General features: G+C 60.2%; 5 protein-coding genes across 5 annotated transcripts; all 5 read left to right on the top strand.

Moving 5' to 3' along the window:
- The first annotated feature begins 85 nt into the window (after positions 1–85).
- On the top strand, positions 86–449 carry SCHCODRAFT_02614673 (uncharacterized protein). Its single transcript, XM_050344669.1, has one exon. It carries the CDS (start codon positions 177–179, stop codon positions 432–434), a length of 258 nt encoding a protein of 85 aa, XP_050201609.1. The 5' UTR covers positions 86–176; the 3' UTR covers positions 435–449.
- A 3,971-nt stretch (positions 450–4,420) lies between these two features.
- On the top strand, positions 4,421–9,364 carry SCHCODRAFT_02614667 (uncharacterized protein). The gene is made up of 8 exons (XM_050344668.1): positions 4,421–4,615; positions 4,668–6,381; positions 6,436–6,741; positions 7,142–7,233; positions 7,466–7,954; positions 8,080–8,318; positions 8,791–8,843; positions 8,903–9,364. The coding sequence occupies exons 1-8, from the start codon at positions 4,561–4,563 to the stop codon at positions 9,270–9,272; spliced, it is 3,318 nt and encodes a 1,105-aa protein (XP_050201608.1). The 5' UTR covers positions 4,421–4,560; the 3' UTR covers positions 9,273–9,364.
- A 745-nt stretch (positions 9,365–10,109) lies between these two features.
- SCHCODRAFT_02493754 (uncharacterized protein) lies at positions 10,110–10,298 on the top strand (the record flags this gene model as incomplete). Its single annotated transcript, XM_050342988.1, has 1 exon — positions 10,110–10,298. A coding segment is annotated over one exon (189 nt), but the record flags the coding sequence as incomplete, so codon positions are not given.
- A 925-nt stretch (positions 10,299–11,223) lies between these two features.
- SCHCODRAFT_02491365 (uncharacterized protein) lies at positions 11,224–11,724 on the top strand (the record flags this gene model as incomplete). Its single annotated transcript, XM_003034296.2, has 2 exons — positions 11,224–11,380; positions 11,429–11,724. 2 exons carry the CDS (start codon positions 11,224–11,226, stop codon positions 11,722–11,724), a joined length of 453 nt encoding a protein of 150 aa, XP_003034342.1.
- A 3,534-nt stretch (positions 11,725–15,258) lies between these two features.
- SCHCODRAFT_02614658 (uncharacterized protein) lies at positions 15,259–15,929 on the top strand. Its single transcript, XM_050344667.1, has one exon. The coding sequence runs from the start codon at positions 15,393–15,395 to the stop codon at positions 15,621–15,623; it is 231 nt and encodes a 76-aa protein (XP_050201606.1). The 5' UTR covers positions 15,259–15,392; the 3' UTR covers positions 15,624–15,929.
- Positions 15,930–16,117: the final 188 nt, after the last annotated feature.

Here is a 16,117-nt window from a genome sequence, read left to right as displayed (position 1 = left end):
CGCTTGTGAAGTCTGGCTTCCATGCAGGGATGGGAAGCGCTCGAGCACGTAACCTATGCTACCGGTAACGGCGATATAAATATTTGAGCAGGGAATGGTACAGAAACAGTGACTTCTCATCGAGATGTTCCGTCTCTATCGCAGGCGGTGGGTGCATCTCCGTGCCCAGCCACACGATGGGCGCCTGTGCGTTCCTGCGAGCGCCGGTATGCTTCGTGCAAAGCATCGCAATTAATCGACAAGTGCATGAATACCCGCACGGACAAGAAGCCTTCCAGGGCATACATCTCAACCCCTACGAAGATGACGACCAGGTAACGGGGTGGGCGATAGACCGCGCGACAGAGGGAACGCCCTTGCCCGAGGCCCTGTTTGATAGAATCAAAGCTGATGAACACCTGCAATTTTGCCTGGGAAGTCGAGGACTCAGGTGAGGCAGTGTGCCGACGAAGTGCGTCGGCGAAGACTAACAGGCTCTTGAAGGCAATCGGAATCAAGGGATGGCAGACGCCGAGCAAGATAGAGTTCAACGATGAGGGTATAGACTCGGAGAGGGTTTGCACAGGTTCGGGGATGGGTCATATAGGTTCGACGGTAAGCGATCAAACCCTATAAAACCGGAGCAGAAAGGTTCATTAAGGATAGGGGAGTTGAGGTAAGATCGTCGAAGTATCCGCAAGTTGATAGCTAGTTCGGGGGCCGCGTAGATGTTGAAGTGGTGTGCGAGATTCGACAAAGCCGAGCCGGAGACGGTAAGCAGCATGATTAAGGGCGAGATGAAAGCGTGGCGGCGCGATGGTGCGATAGGCAGACCGTCAAAGATCCGATGACGCAGGATACTGTATCAGTGGCATTGAAAGAGTACATTGAGGAGATAACGGGCAGAGCCTATCCAGCTCATCTCGTTCCGAGGTTCAGCGTGAAGTCGCTGATGCATAAGGGCATTACGGGCACGAGTCAAAGCGCAGAAGCCATTGGCCATATATATAAGGAGCACGAAGTTACGCATGGGGTGGGTAGCTTTCTAACAATCATCATGGATGGCCCTTGTGCTCTGCCGCTGCGGGAGGATTCAGAATCGTGACTTTGCTCTAGCCAAATGCGGCTGAGTTCGACGTAGCCACACGAGAGGGTAGTAAAAATATTGAGTAGCTACTGGCAATGTTTCAAAAAGTGCTGTGCTACGAAAGCGTTAGAGCAGAGGCCAGAAGAGAGTATCGGCACACATGAGCGTTGGTCCGTTTTGGGCAAGAACGAAACATGCGTCAACAACGCGAACGAGTGCCGTCACGTGGCCTCGCCTGAACTTGTCCTCCTCCGAGACCTCGGCCAGCCCTCGGCTACACGCCCACTCCGAGCACCTGCGCGCCTTTCCTCTCGCTCAGACATATCGCTCTACAGTACTTTTATTCTGCGCGCGTTGAATTTCGTGGTCGCATCTGTCTCCCCCATCACGCACCAGGAGCCGCTGACCGACGCTCAATCAATATACATCGATAGGGAGGACGAACTCGTGTCTATCTATTCCGTCTTGCTTTGGTGCGTGGAGGACTCTATATGACGCGTTATCAAGCTGATAGATCGACAATAAACAGTGTTTTCGCATCTCCTCGCATATATTATTGCCATATATTCCACACGCTAACCAACTTTACAACCCCTCGAACTCCACCCCGACGAACATGAATAGACCCGCATGGCAAACTGAAGAGCTCGCGGACGAGTGGCCAGACGAGGAGGAAGAGCTCAGCGTCGAGCAGCGTGGAGCGAACGATCGAGCGCCCCATTCCGATGGAGAAGAGGACAGCTTCCTGGTTGACGCGGATGACGGCGAAATCTCCTTCACAGCCCCTCTTCCATCGCACATACACACCACGCCGTCTCCGTACTCGTCGCCCGGTCGAGCCGCCTTTGCCACATCTGTATCCCTGCGCGCTTCAGGCTCATTTCGCGGCTCGCGTTCAACATCCCAAGGCGCGGGTTATGCTACAGCGCCAGTCTCCCCTGCCGGTTCGGTGATCGCTCATAGCTCCCGCTCGGAGTCCCCACGTCCGGCTGGAACATTCGTCGTACGCGATGATGTCCCCGACGCGCCTATGCCATTCGCCCAGAAGAACCCATTCGGCGGCAAAAACAAAGTCAAGGACATTTTCGCTCCTCTCCCGCTAGAGAGGATGTTTGAGCCGCCCAGCCCTCCTGTCAATCTCAACGCGCCAGAGATTCGAGCGTCCCCCATTCCCGAAGAGCCCGAGGAAGAGCCGCAGAACCAAGACGAGGGCGCCCAAGCAGCAGATAACCATTCGTCGACGAATCTAGCTCCGAATGGGGAAGGTGCACTTGCGCCACCCTCTATGTCGCGGACACCTTCCCCGCATCCTTTCACGTTCACTTGCACTTCTGGTCAGGGTCCGCTTGCGCAAAGTACACCCTACAGCACACAACAACAGCAGCAGCAGCAGCAATCCTCGGGTTCGAACAACGCTGCATCTGCGTCTCGGACTACTGTTCAGCAAACTCCGGCCCGTCGAGACAATGGACAGGCCAGGCTTTCGATACAGACTACGCCCCTTCGACTATTCGGCCAGTATGACACCTACACGAAAGAACACCTGTCTGCTCTTGCTGATGCAGTAGTCCCTTCCTCCGGCGCGAGTGATGGATCCAGTCCACGAGTCGGTTCCGCCTCGCTCAGCCCTTGGCCCGACTCCGGAGATCACACGCAGGATCGACATCCGTTTGGACTTAGCCCTATCACGTCGTCCTCGACAGGCTTCTCTCAAGGTGACATGGGTCCGTCCCCGCCCGGTTCGGCACGGGAGGAATCCGATGGCCGTATACCGGACAAACGCCATGTCAAGCGCGTTCGCCTATCGCCAGCTTCTGACTTCGGAGATGAGGATGACCACGTACGCATGCTCAGGACGGAGGCCAGCTATGGGGAGGGCGCCGGAGCTGGCGCTAGCATCAGCCGCCCGCGCGCCGCTGCCACGCCAGCCAAGGGATTCATCCACAGCCCCGCGCTCGAAAGGTCTGGCGCAGGTGTCAAGGGCCATCGCCCTAGCCCGCTGCCCACAGGGCACCTCTCGACGCACAATTCACTCAATCGGCGCAGCGTGAATGGCAGGGGGAGCTACCGCCCGAGCCCTCTTTCGTCGCACGTCATGGTCAGCTCACCGTCGCCCTCGAAAGGCCGCGGATCGCAGCAGGAGCCCACGTCGCCGGTGTTGCGGTCCTCGGTGAGCGTCCGCCCGGCAGGTAGCGATCCGCGACTGCCCCGGCTGGCGGTCCCGGAGGCGCCGCCCCGCGTGTCTCGGACGCCGTCGCCCGCGCAGAACTCGTCGACGCAGTCTAGCCCGCAGAAGAAGCTGCAGGGGGCGGACTATCTGCAGGCGTCGAGGTCTCTGATGCAGCAGATCGCATCACAGCAGAAGGAGCATAACTTCTCGACGATCTCGAGTACGAGATCTGGGGTGGGGAATGAGACGTTTGCGAGTGCGGGGCGCGAGCGGACGCCGAGGTCTTCGCTTGGGACGCCTGGTCGGGAGCTTCAGCAGGGCTCGGTGATTGTCCATGATGGTATGTGCCCCTTGCGCCTCTCAAAAAATATGATTTGCTAACCTATCGTTAGATGTGCCTCAGGAGGAGGCAGAGGAGGAGAACAAGGCTCAGCGCCCAACTTCGTCGACCAATTGGTATTTGCAGCGAGCTCAAAGAGCCATGGCCGCACTCAAGGACGATATCACGGTCAGCTCTGTCGACACAACCAGTCGGCGAGAGTCCCTGGCTACGCACTCGAGAAATCCCTCCGATGCGACGAGTGCGGGGCGGCAGGAACTTGCTGAGAGTACCACGCAGCGGTTGCAAACGTCTGTTGGTCTGACGACGCACATTCGGACGGAGACGGGGATGACTGGCACGACGCTGGGCTCGAGTTTGCGCAAGTCGTCGAGCAATGCTCTCGCGGCGTCGACCTCGCGCGCGAGAGTGCCGTCGACGCGCCGCGTGGTTTCGGCTAGCACTCAGAGGACGGTTTCCGGCTCCTCTGATGCGACGGCGCTGGACCCTGGTCCTTCGAACAAGCCTCCGTCTTTCAGCTCGTCCATGCGCTCTTCTTTCTCTCGTGTGCCTTCGGACAACGCGCCACCTTCGCTTGGTTCTGCGCCTTCGGACGCCACCGTTGCAGACCCCATTCATCAGACCGGCGGTACTGCGACCCGCGATGACCTCCGTCGGTTCGTCTCTGCAGCCTCCACGAATGGCACGGCGGCCACCGTCGAGAGTGGCGTGAAGCACGGGAGCTTTGGCAATGTCACGGGTGCAGCTCAGCCTCGGCGCGGCTTCATTCCTGCGCAGGGCTACAACACGGGCAATTTGGCACCGCCGAATGTGCTGGTTGCCCCTCCGAGCCCGGCTGATCCGCGTACTGCTGCGTTAGGTGAACTTTCGCCACAGAGGCCGTCGAATGCGCATCCATCGGCGATTGGGCCCAGAGCTGGGAGGCGGATTACTACGATTGCGCCGTCTGATTTGGGTATGCCTATACCGGAGCGCGTTGGGACCATGGTCTTCGATCATGCTACGGGCAGATGGGTGAGGCAGGGCCATGATTCTTCAGGTATGCCAATGGCGTCTTCCTTCGTTAGAATGTCTACTTACACCGTGTATAGACGATACAACGGACGTCTTCGGAGATATAGACAGCTTGCGAAGCGGGGACAACGCCAGTGTCAGCGGTTTCGGGCAGAGTACAAGCTCGACCGAGTCAAGGTCGCTACCACTCCCAGACGCCAGCGGATACGCTGACCAGGACGAACTACTACATTCCCATCTCCCCGAGTCGTCGTTCTTGAGCGACGAGTACCTACCTCAGGAAGAATTCGACATCGACATCTCTTCAGAACCTCCTACTGGCCATGTTGTACCCGTCATGACGGGGCAGATGTCGTTCATTGACGAAGAGGAAGGCGAGTATATCGACTATAGCTACATGGTTCAGCAGTCGCCTGGTCAGGAGCAGCGCTACTCGTCCTTCACCACGTCGTCCTCGGATTCGGATGTGGACGACGTGACTCATACCGATCGTCCTTATCTGGAGCAACAGCAGCAACTGGCGCAGTTCCGCGCGAGGACAAGGAGTGCGGACGCATCCAGTGATTCTACCGACGCTGGCGACGAACCCGAGCCATATGCTCATGTTGAAGAGATCATGGACGACGAGGATGGGTTCGACGACGATCTTCCACCAGAGGACGAGGAGGAAGAAGAGGAAGACGACGACGACGATACGGAGCGACCCCATCTCTATGCTCCGAAGCCTGAGCATCCTCAGACCAAGATCGAAGAGACGTCCCCAGCTGGCCTAGGATATTTGGCTCCGCCGCCTTCGTCTCACCCCGGTTCCTCCCCCATGTCTCAAAGTCCTTCCGCAGGTACGCTCCGGTCTGCGCTCAAATCCAATCCCCTCAACTCGGGGGCACAAGCCTCGCAGCCGTCTGGTTCAGGTTACGCGGGCAGGGATAGGAGGCCACACCGTCGCAGCGTCAGTTTCTCGGACGGGCGCTTGGACGGTCCGATCCTTGGCCTCGGGGACTCGACATCCTCTGCGGACACGCAAGACAATGACCAGGCGGTCGAGGGCGACGAGGATGATGAGGTGTGGTTGGAGCAGAGCACGCGTACCAATCGCCTCCTGCGGGATCTGCAGGGGCTCGCGCTTGAGGACAGCGTGATTGGCGAGCCGGACGCGCCGCAGCGCAATCGTTCCTTCCAGCGAACCATCTCCAGCTCGGCCCTGCAGTTCAATGGCGACGACGCGGATGCGAGCTCGGGCCCGCGCCACAGCTTCAGCCGGTTGGGCCCCGACACTTCGTCCTCACACTCGATGCGCGTGACATCCGTCGTCGTCGATGTTTCGCCCTCTGCGTTCCCCGTGCCACCCGGCAGGCCCTTGAGCCACGAAGAGCGTGTTCTGAGGACACAGACGAACACGCCAAACGTGACTCGTGGGACGGCGATGTCTGCTTTCCCATCGTTCTCTCTGGCCAGGTCGGCGTTGATTCGCGCGTTGACGGACGTGGTGCCGTTCATACCGTACTGGGACACGCTGCGTGAAGTCGACTTGACAGTCCTCGGTGCACCTGAAGACAACACAGGGCCCACAACCGGCGCACCACGAGACGGTAGCGGAGCAGCTGGTATGGAAGTACGCCGCCAACAAGCAGCGCGCGAAGAGAGGGACGAGGACGACACGGGGTCTACGAACCGGGACGCCGAGATGAGCCTTGCCGCCAGCGGAGAGATGAAGCACGGTCGCCGCGGACAGAAGCTGGAAAGTCTGGTAGGCCTTGAGGACTGCTGCCCGGTGCTCGTAGGTGTGCGAGTGTGAGTAAAGCTCGATGGTGGCGCGGTCATCTGTGGCTGACCTATCCCTTCCAGAGCGAACAACGCGCTGACGTACCTCACGGGCCTCCCTCGTACGGTGCTGCGCCTCGACGCCGCGCACAACCAGCTCTCGGAGACGACGAGCTTCGGGGAATGCTGCGCGCGCGTCGAGGCCCTCGATGTGCGCGGGAACCGGCTCGCGGGCGGCGCGGACAATCTGGCACCGCTACAGGCGCTGCGTACGCTGGACGCATCCAAGAACCGGCTGACCTCCGTGGCGGGGCTGCAGCGGCTGCGTAATCTCGTGCGCCTTGACCTGCACGGGAACCGGATCGAGGGGAAAGTGCAGATTGGCGATTGGTGAGTGGAACATCACCTCCTTGCGGCGTGCCCTTGTACCTGTGCTTTGTTCCTCGACTAGCGCGCAGGCGTTCTTCTTGGCCGGGGCTGGGTGGTGTGGTGAGGCATACGCCGGCCTGCTCGGCGACGTTTGTGCGCCGCGCCATGCCTATTTGCGCGCCGTGCTATGCCCGGGGGTCATGCTGCGCAGTCCTGCCTTGTGCTACGTAGGCTGGCTCGTGTTGCGATACTGCATCATGCGCCGCATTCCCCGGCCTGGTGCGCCGCACGATCAGGCCTTGTGCTACGCAGTTAGGCCTCGCGCTACGTAGCCAGGTGTGCGTAGCCAAGCCCGTGCATCCCCTTCTTACGTCTTTCCCGCTTGATTGGGGGTTTGTGACTGACGATACATGCGCTATAGGCCCAAACTGGAGTACCTGAACCTCTCCGACAACAAGATCACACACCTCCAGGGCCTCGACCGGATGCCGGCGCTGGTGGTCTTGGATATCGGTACGTTTTCATTCATGAAGTGCAATCTCCTGTCGGGTCGCCGCTTTTTTGTTGATTTTTCCACGTTCATCGGAGCACTAGCGTCTTTGCTCTTCCTCCCTCTCGGCAATTTTGTTTCTTTACGTGTATTTGCCAGTCCGCTGTTCTGTTTTGTTTTTTCTCTCCTTATTCGGCATTCCCTTTGTTCTTCACCTGACCTGGTAACCGAGGAACTGATCCGCGCACCCCACAGACAACAACGACCTCGCCGAGCTTGTTCTCCCGCGCGGCGCTTTGACGCGGCTCCGCATCCTCCGGCTCAGCGGGAATGCGCGCGTGCGGAGGGTCGACGGGGTGGACCGACTCCCGTCGCTAAGGGTGTTCTACGCGGACGGGTGCAGGATGGAGGTTGGGGCGCTCGTTGGCCCTGAGAGCAACCGGGATGTCCGAGCAGACAGGAGCATTGAGGACGTACCAGGCGACCCAGATGAGAACAACCTAAGCTTGCGCCGCGCACCGAGGTTGAGCGACCTCGATTTGCGGAGAAGTAGCTCGTCGGGTGCAACGGATGGACCGAGGACAGCGTCGGGGTCGTCTGCGAGGCGCTGGCCGGTGAAGCTGGAGAATCTGAGTCTGCGGAATCAGTGTCGCGAGCGAGGCGCGGCGAGGAAGAGGAGGGATGCGGTGGACTTGATGGCGTTAACGAGCGATGTGCGAGATGTGAAGAGGTTGTACTTGAGTGGTGAGTGCATCCTTCCACTTCCGCCGAAAGGCTCTCGCCTAGTGAAGTATTCTCGCAAATACTCTTTATTTCCTACATCTTCCTCTGCACGTTCCACTCAACCGATACTGACCACGAACCGACAGGCAACGCCATCTCATACTCACCCGTTTCGCGCGCCGTGCCGTGCTACAGCCTCGTCTACCTTGAGCTCGCGGCGTGCCGACTGACCGCGTTGCCGGACGCGTTCGCGGGCCTCTTTCCGAACGTGCGAGTGTTGAACCTCAACTACAATTTCCTGGCGGATCCAGAGGCGGCGAAGCTGAGGGGCTTGGTAAGGTTGAGGAGATTGAGTATGGTTGGTGGGCGGGTCGGAGACGCGAAGGTGAGTGATGCGTGTTCCGTCGTTTGGGTGCTTGATAGGGTTTTGGGACGCATGATGGGGAGGGCGTACAACGAGGATCAATTGAGGAAGGGGAGCCTCGAGGGCGATGGTCGAAGAGCAATTGGTTTGGCCCTGGAGTTGATGCTGCGGAGATGGGCAGAGGAAGTACTGAGGTCATTGCCGTTGTGTACGCCCTCGAAGATGGGTATCCTGTCTGGATGACGAGGGGTCGAGGATGGTGAGAAGAGATCTGCGGTCGGTGATATGGCACCGGGGCAGCGGCAGCTTGCAGGCTAATGGTTGACCTGGTGCGGGGTGTATTGCTTGCGGGACTGGCAATCATCCGTCGGGGTCGCAGGTAGCCTCGCAGCGGTCAGCTGCTGTGCAGGCGCTTCTCTGATAAATGCTGGGCGCTTATATTGCCCATATCGTGTGCATCATGATGAGTGGTACTGACGAGGGGCTTTTGCAGGTTTTGGTAGGAATCGTGAGCGGGATGCACGAAGTGGAGAGCGTCGACTTTCGGTGCGTGATTGAGGATCGTGATAGTCTTTCTTTGCGGCTGATGGTGATTGATGTGGTAGGATGAATCCGTGTACGCTGGGATGGTACCTGCCTCTGCTTGTGAAGGACGTCCCTGGGGCGCTGTCGCCGTCCGCGGCGGGGGAGTGGGCGGAGATGGATGCGAAATTCCGACGGGACCTGCCTGATGAGGCGTACATTGGGCGGCTTGCATATCGTGGGCTGATGATGCAGCGGTGCGGGCAGCTGCGGACGCTGGACGGGGTGGGCGTGACGGAGAAGGAGAGTCGCAAGGCGGGGCGGCTGCTGAGCGCGGTGCGGGGGGCGGGGACGGCGGGGACAGGGGCAGCGGGCGGCGGGGGTTCGGGATCGGCGGCGGCGACGGCGGCGGGGGCGGGGACGACGGCCGGGACGGGACCGGGTCGGGCGTAGATGAGTCGGCCGCGGAGGCTAGCAGCGACCGCGGGCGGGGGGCGACGGACCGTGTTCGGGTCGCGACGCCGCGTTGATCGCGTACCTGCAATGAAAGGGTTTAATATACCTAAAACGAGAAGGGGACAACCGGATGCGGCAAGAGATCGGATCGGGCATGGGCCTTAATCGCGGACGCCTTTATAAGGAGCGCCATGCCGTCCGTTCGTCGATCCCGCCGCTGCGCTCATGATGGACCTCCTCGACGCCGACCACAGCGCCCGCCGCGCCTCCCTTCCGGCCCGACACCCCGCTCGGCACACCCCCTACCCCCCGCCCGCGACCCGTCACGGCCACGGCCACGGTCCGGCATACGCCGGCCTCACCGACTACGCCTTTCCCCCCGAGAAGGCGCGGCCTGCGCGCCTCGACACCCGCGCGTCCCCCACACACACGACCACAAACACAAACAACTTTGCAGACTCGTCCCCGTACACGCCCGGCTTCTCCACCTCCACCAACTCCTCCTCCGCCTCCACCTCCTTCCCGCCCTTTTCGCCCGACGACACCTGGGCAGCAAACACCCAGGACCAGCCCTCCGACTCGTCGCCCTCCATCGTGCGCCCCAGCTCGACCCCCGGCATCAAGTACGAGGCCGACCCCGCAACTGTCCCACGCCACAGCTCGCTCTCCAGCGCAAGCAGCGGCGGCCTCTTCGAGGACGCAGCGAACCGCGCAAAACCGCACGACTGGGCGCCCTCGGACACCCAAGACTCGCGCTCGTCCGCCACACCTCCCTCCGCCTCCGCAGGCGCCACACAGCGGCCCACGCCGCCAGCAGTCACCGTGCAGCCGACACGCAAGCGGGGCAAGCTCCCCAAAGAAACCACCGATTTTCTCAAGGCCTGGCTGCACCGGCATGCCGACCACCCATACCCGAGCGAGGAGGAGAAAAAGCAGCTCTGCCATGCCACCGGTCTCTCCATGAGCCAGGTGTCGAATTGGATGATCAACGTATGTGCAACCGACACCCCCCTTCCTTCCTAGTATCCTCAATATATTACCCAGGCCCGTCGGCGCATTCTCGCGCCCGCTAACCGCGCGCAGGCGGGGCCGACGACCACCGCACCCTTCTCGCAGTCGCAGTCCGCGTCCGGCGGGGGCATGCCCCATTCCGCGCATCCGTACATGTCGTCCGGCGGCCAGAGCCTGGGATACAACTCCTACTCGCGCTACGACCACCGCCGCGCAAGCATGCCTGAGCCGCACCACACATCGCTGCAGATCTACAACCCGATGACGCTCAGCACCGCCCCCGAGTACAGGCGCCCACCTGTCGATTTCAACGGCTTAGGAGGGATGAGCAGCGGGGGCATGGGCGGAGGCGGTGGCGGACTCGGCAGCCTAGGTTCATCGTCTGGTCTGGGATCGTCAGGCGGCTTGGGGCTTCCTGGTCTTCCGTTGGACACGTCGATGAGCCGCCATATGGGCTCTCAGTCGCACCGCCTCGGACTACCCCCTCTGCGCTATCCGAACGATCGCTTCGGCTCGTCAGGCGCGGACGACATCTTCGCGTCGAAGCGCGAGGAAGGCTACGGCTCGAGCACGATGTACGGCAGCAGCAAGGTCGCGAAGGATGATTTTTCTTACGGGCTGGGAGGCGGTGACGGCGGCAGCTATTCGTCGCACGGTAACAGCCTTTCGCACAGCAACAGCTTGTCCGCGCCCTTCACCAACGGCTCCTTCGCGTCAGAGAGCACGAGCGGATATGGCGGTGCGGGCGGCTACTCCTCGATGGGAAGCTTATCGCATCTGAGCGGTCCCTCGCAATCGAGCGGACTTTCACATCTCGGCGGACCTTCGCAATCTGGCGGCCTTTCTCAGTCGCACTCCATGGGCAGCTACTCGAACAGCACCCCTCCTGGCCAGTACGCGTCCCCGCCGCACACGAATTATTCGCCGACGCCGCCGTATGGGCTGGGCGGTGGGGGTGCCGGCAGCCTCACGGGCAGCGGCGGCGGGAGCCTCAGCGGTGGTGGCAACAATGCGTTCTCCACGTCGCCGTACGACGGCTCGGAGACGAGGTCGGGGAGTAGGGGGGAGAATGGGCGTTAACGCCGCGCGACAAGGTGTGTGATTAGCCGTCGTTGTCGAGCATGGATTTACAGTATCTTCAGGCTTGCCTTCATCTGCGCTCTCCGCTCCCGCCTTCGTATACTCCCCCATACCCTCGCCATCTGCGCTCTACTGCCGCGCGCGTTCTCGTCGTCGTGCTCATTGCCGCGCCGTCCTCATCTCACACCATCTTGTGCCCCGGCAACTGCATCTGTGTATATATACCTCCGATCGCCCGTCTTCGACTCTACCTTATAGCCAGCGACTGTGTCGTTTAAAACGCCTGCGATATTGGACTCCTCGTCCCGCCTGTGATGGACCTCTTCACATCGAACCCATGCACGCTCAGCAAATGTAATAATTATGCCAACACAAGAACCTCTGTATCCTTTGCTTCTCCTCATGGTCCGTCGTCCTGCTCGTGCTCTTGTTCTGTCGTCGTGCTCATGATCGCAGTCTTCCTGCTCATGACAGTCTGCCCGCTCGTGGCGCAATCTGCCCGCCTGTGGTGTGCCAGCTGCCCGCTTATGGCACAGAATTCTCGCTGCGGACCAAGTCTCGCGCATACCACCCCAGTGTCTGCTCCCATGCCCCGGTCGTCCTGCTTTTAACCCGGCTTCCTGCTTCCACCCCGGTCTTTCTGCTTCCTCGCCGCTCTTCTCGCTTCTCACCAGGCGTATTCATTCACGAGCTTGACCGCTCTTCACCCGGTTTTCCTTCTTCCCCTCGATTTTTCCTGCTTCTTACCCGGTCTTCATTGACACCTTCTGCTCCCCTTCCCCGGTCGCTATCCGCCGTCCGCCGTGTTCTCGCTTGTCTTACCGTCGTCGCCGCTCGCAGTCTGGCATTGCACCTGGTACCTTATGGTTCTTCTAGTCGTTGATCCATTTATTTTGTCCGTAGGTCTGCTGGAAACAATGCATGGTTCTTGGCCAGGCCTTTCGCATGCGAGCAGTGATACTTTTTCTTCCATACAAAGAGCAATCATCCCTTCATTCAACCGGCGAAATTGCGAGCTCTACTGCAGCGGGCCGCCAGTGGCTCAACCTCGGGCTCTAGGACGGCCGGTGGTCCAGTGGAATTTTTCTACGGACTAACGGGGGAGTGTATAGCGAGTGATGGGCTAGACGTACGTTTTTCCTGACTCTAGGCTGGCTCGGGGATGACACGCTGTCTGCAGGCATGTGGGAGTGCGCCTCACGAGGCTGCGAGAAATAAATTCACGCCGGCGGGTTTTGCGGCGTCTGTTGCTGCGGTTGCTTGGAGCTCGCCGACCCTGAGAGCAGCGCCGACTGATCCACCAGGCGCGAGGTTCGCAGGGCCATTTATTGGCGTTTGAGGAGCAGCGCAGGCTCGTCCTGATCGGGAATTGCGGGTTCGTTGGGGGATCCCGATAATGCAGTTGCTAGGCGACTACCGAAAGATCAAAATGCGCTCGAAGGATCGGAAGGGCGCGATGGAATTCGAAGCCCCGGAGGCAGATGTCACGGAGCGCGTGCGCGGGTGCGTGCCTTCATGATGGATCAATGAGCGTGTGCGCTTGTGGACGCAGCTGGTCTGGGACGCGACCTGCTCACAGGGGATGCTGGCTCACGCGCGCGGTTGTTTACAGGGTCCGGCGCGGCTCTTCTTGCGCGTACGTGAAGAGCCAGGCGGCGGATTCACCACGCTGGATCGATGCGGCCTGTGGGAGCTGCCGGGCCCCAGGCACGCCAGCTCTCCACCGCGGTGCCACCTGCGCAGCGTAACAAATCGCGCCAGCCGGGGGACGGATGCGACGCGGGGTACGTCCCCTCTGTCAGTGCCCGCACGCTTTGTCTCCGTGAAGCTATAACCCTCCGGCTGACATAGCCTTTGACAGACATAAGTCAAGATTGACAGAAACTGCCCAACTCCTCGAGCCTCGGATGACAGGTCCTGTCTGTCTCGGGGCGCGAGGACGGAGGGGAGGCTGCCGCGTTGCTCGCACGGAGTGCTCGTTCTCAGGCGCGCAATCAGCGTGTTTGGTGAGGGCTCGCTGCGATGGGGGATGCGGCGGGCGATCGTGGGGTGGGTGCTCAGGCGGGCCGGTGCATATCCGGTCTGTTGGCGCAGGCGAGGCGCTGTACGAGAGCTCTCTGCGCTTGGTGATGAGGCATGGGACTCGCTCACTCGGGGCTGGTGCGCTCCTGGGCCTGCTGCTATTCTCGCGGCTCGGGCAGAAGGCTCAAGATTGTTATCTGCTACCAGCCGATTCGTGCTCGTCCCCCGGTGGGGTCGGCGGCGCCTGTTTACGCGAGGAGAAGACGCGGATCCTCCCGCGCTGATGACTGTCCCATTATGCGTGCGACTGACCGGATAGCGCGGGCGGGGCGATGCAGTAAGGCGAACCCTGCGGCGTGCCACCCAGTGCCATGCGTGCGACATCAGCTCTGCAGGGCTGGGCGACAGCCGGGCAGTGGTGTCGTCTTTTGGTGCGTCTGGGCTCACTAATTTTGCTTCATTTCGGCTGGGGGCGACGATCCTTTCTGCGGGAGACGTGCGTGTACGCTGAGGGCGCGGTTGGGTGGCAGATGGCGTCGGAAGCTTGATGGGAGGGGTCTTGGGGCATTCGGTAAACAGGATGAATGTCGCGCGTAGCGCATGATGCAAACGAGCCGGCTCGAGGCTAAGGTCGGCTGGGGGCCTATTGGGGATCGATCCCGCGTGCAGAGTCAGAGAAGAGGTGCGCTGGGCGCTCATCTGGGGGATAACGACTGATGTTCAGGTTACGTGCGCGCTGCAGCATGCGTGCGTGTGTGGCCGGAGTCCCAAGGGCCTTCCCAACACCGTGCGGACCAGGTGCGGTCGACAGCTGTGAGAAAACCGATGATATATGTATTTGTTTGTTGGGAAGGCGACCTTGAGCAGGTTGGTTCCGGAGTGCAGCCGCTGAGTTACGGACAGCACGCCGGTCTTAACGGCCGTGAAACGGTGGCGAGCCTACTTACCTGACGGGCTCAACAATTTACACGGTCGGCCACCGCTCTTGTTCGCCACAGACCCACAGAAAATACTTCAACATGCCAGACGCGGCGGCTAGGTGCCCAGAGGGACGTACGAACCGATGCCGGAGCCCCGGGGGCGGCAACTGCGGGAGGAAGTAGGGAGGGCTTCAAACGAACCCGCGCATTTCCCGATTATGGATGCAATCAATCAGCTCGTGGGCTTGCATGTCCGGCGTCACGATGGAGACGAAGTGAGCTATGAATTGCGCGACCTCTTCCCTCCAGATTCCTGCCTCTCTTCCCCTCCCCTCCTCCCCCCTCGCCACCGTGCCTCCCCCCGCGGGGAACGTGTCGCGAGATGCGGAAGAAAAGCCACGGAGATCTGCGATCCATATAAGGGTCGGTCACATGAGCTTCGGCGCATCACGAGTGATCGGTAATTTCAGGTAATTTACACAGGGGCCGGCCGATAATTGCATCCGGACGCGACCGTTGATTACCTTCCTTATTTGGCCTTGCTCTTGGCCCTGATGGCACTTTACGTTTGCGAACCTTGTGGACAGAGTCTCCGCGTCGACGCAGCTCATGGTCGCTGTTCAGCCCTACTCGTCCTTTGCTCTACCCGGAATATACTCCCTTGTCGAGGTACATCTACATTGCGCAAGCTCTCACTCTATTCGGTGCTCTTGCGTCCTTCCGCTCCAATTTATCACGGCGCCACGCACTAGCCGACAGCCTTTGTTAGGGAAGAGAGCCCTTCTCCCAAGGATTCGGACGCAAGCTAGAGCTTCGAGGTCCAGATTTGCTCTGTAAATTGCTGTTTTACCTGGACAGCAACCCCGTCTTTGCTCTTCCGGGGCCGTCCTTGCTTTCCGGGATCGTCCTTGGTCTTCGGGAAACGTGATAGTACGTCTCACCCCGGACCTCGACCGCGGATGCTAATGGGGAGAAGAGTAAAGCTGGGTCTCGCGCGCTGGTGACTGCGAGTCAAAAGCGGTACTAACCGTGCGGAACCTTCTTGCTGGATGAAATCAGCGACATTGTGCGCCGTCGACTCTCGATGCGCGCCCCATCAGAATTTTTCGTTCTGTGCTTGCTCCTTATGCGCGCCACAATGCATGCGCAGGTGTCCGAGTTGCCCGAACCTGGTCCTTATCGACTGCGTCTATACCTCAAGGACTATGTGCTTAGCGCTAGCGGTACTGCGCTTGCTTTGGTGTATGCAGTGATGACTTGTCCTGCCCATGCCCGGTCCGAATACCACACCCAAATTGCCCGGAGGGCGATCTAGTATGAGAACGATTCCTTCCTAGCTTCCCGAGCGTGATGACAGCTCCCTAATATGGGTGCATCGCTGCTCAAACAGGACCGACGCCGTTCAAAACAGGACCGACGGCACGGGATGCTTCGACTGAGCCGGCACGAGATACGTCCCTCAGAAGCAGCATGATGCATCCCCGAGGAGCATCGCCCCAAACGCAGCACGCGGTACGTCTTCCGGAGCTGGATGCGGCGCATCGACCGGGACACACCGTTGTGCATAAGCCGGCGCATAGCACGCGCTACGTGTCGGTGAAACCCTCGCGTTCAGAGTGCGTCAGGTGAGTCGAACGAGGATCCTGCGATTGACCCGCAGACCAGGTCGACAACAGCACTACAATCGACCGCCGATTTCCTCGTGAGGTTCATCATCCAAGCTGTTAAAATCAGTTCCCCTCCAGGATATACACAAGGTAAATTTGAACTGTCCGACACTGACAGTGATGTCCATGTTGACCTGTTGAT

Source organism: Schizophyllum commune, assembly GCF_000143185.2.
Source record: "Schizophyllum commune H4-8 unplaced genomic scaffold SCHCOscaffold_3, whole genome shotgun sequence".
In the NCBI taxonomy this organism is placed as follows: Eukaryota; Fungi; Basidiomycota; class Agaricomycetes; order Agaricales; family Schizophyllaceae; genus Schizophyllum; species Schizophyllum commune.
This window is presented reverse-complemented; position numbering and strand designations above follow the sequence as displayed.

Excerpts from the sequence above, each read along its gene's own strand:
- SCHCODRAFT_02614673 (XM_050344669.1), top strand. The coding sequence starts at position 177 with ATGGGCGCCTGTGCGTTCCTGCGAGCGCCGGTATGCTTCGTGCAAAGC.
- SCHCODRAFT_02614667 (XM_050344668.1), top strand. The coding sequence starts at position 4,561 with ATGGTCTTCGATCATGCTACGGGCAGATGGGTGAGGCAGGGCCATGAT. Across the intron at positions 8,319-8,790 it reads GGCGGGTCGGAGACGCGAAG|GTTTTGGTAGGAATCGTGAG; the intron begins GTGAGTGATGCG and ends GGGCTTTTGCAG. Across the intron at positions 8,844-8,902 it reads GTGGAGAGCGTCGACTTTCG|GATGAATCCGTGTACGCTGG; the intron begins GTGCGTGATTGA and ends TTGATGTGGTAG.
- SCHCODRAFT_02614658 (XM_050344667.1), top strand. The coding sequence starts at position 15,393 with ATGCGCGCCCCATCAGAATTTTTCGTTCTGTGCTTGCTCCTTATGCGC.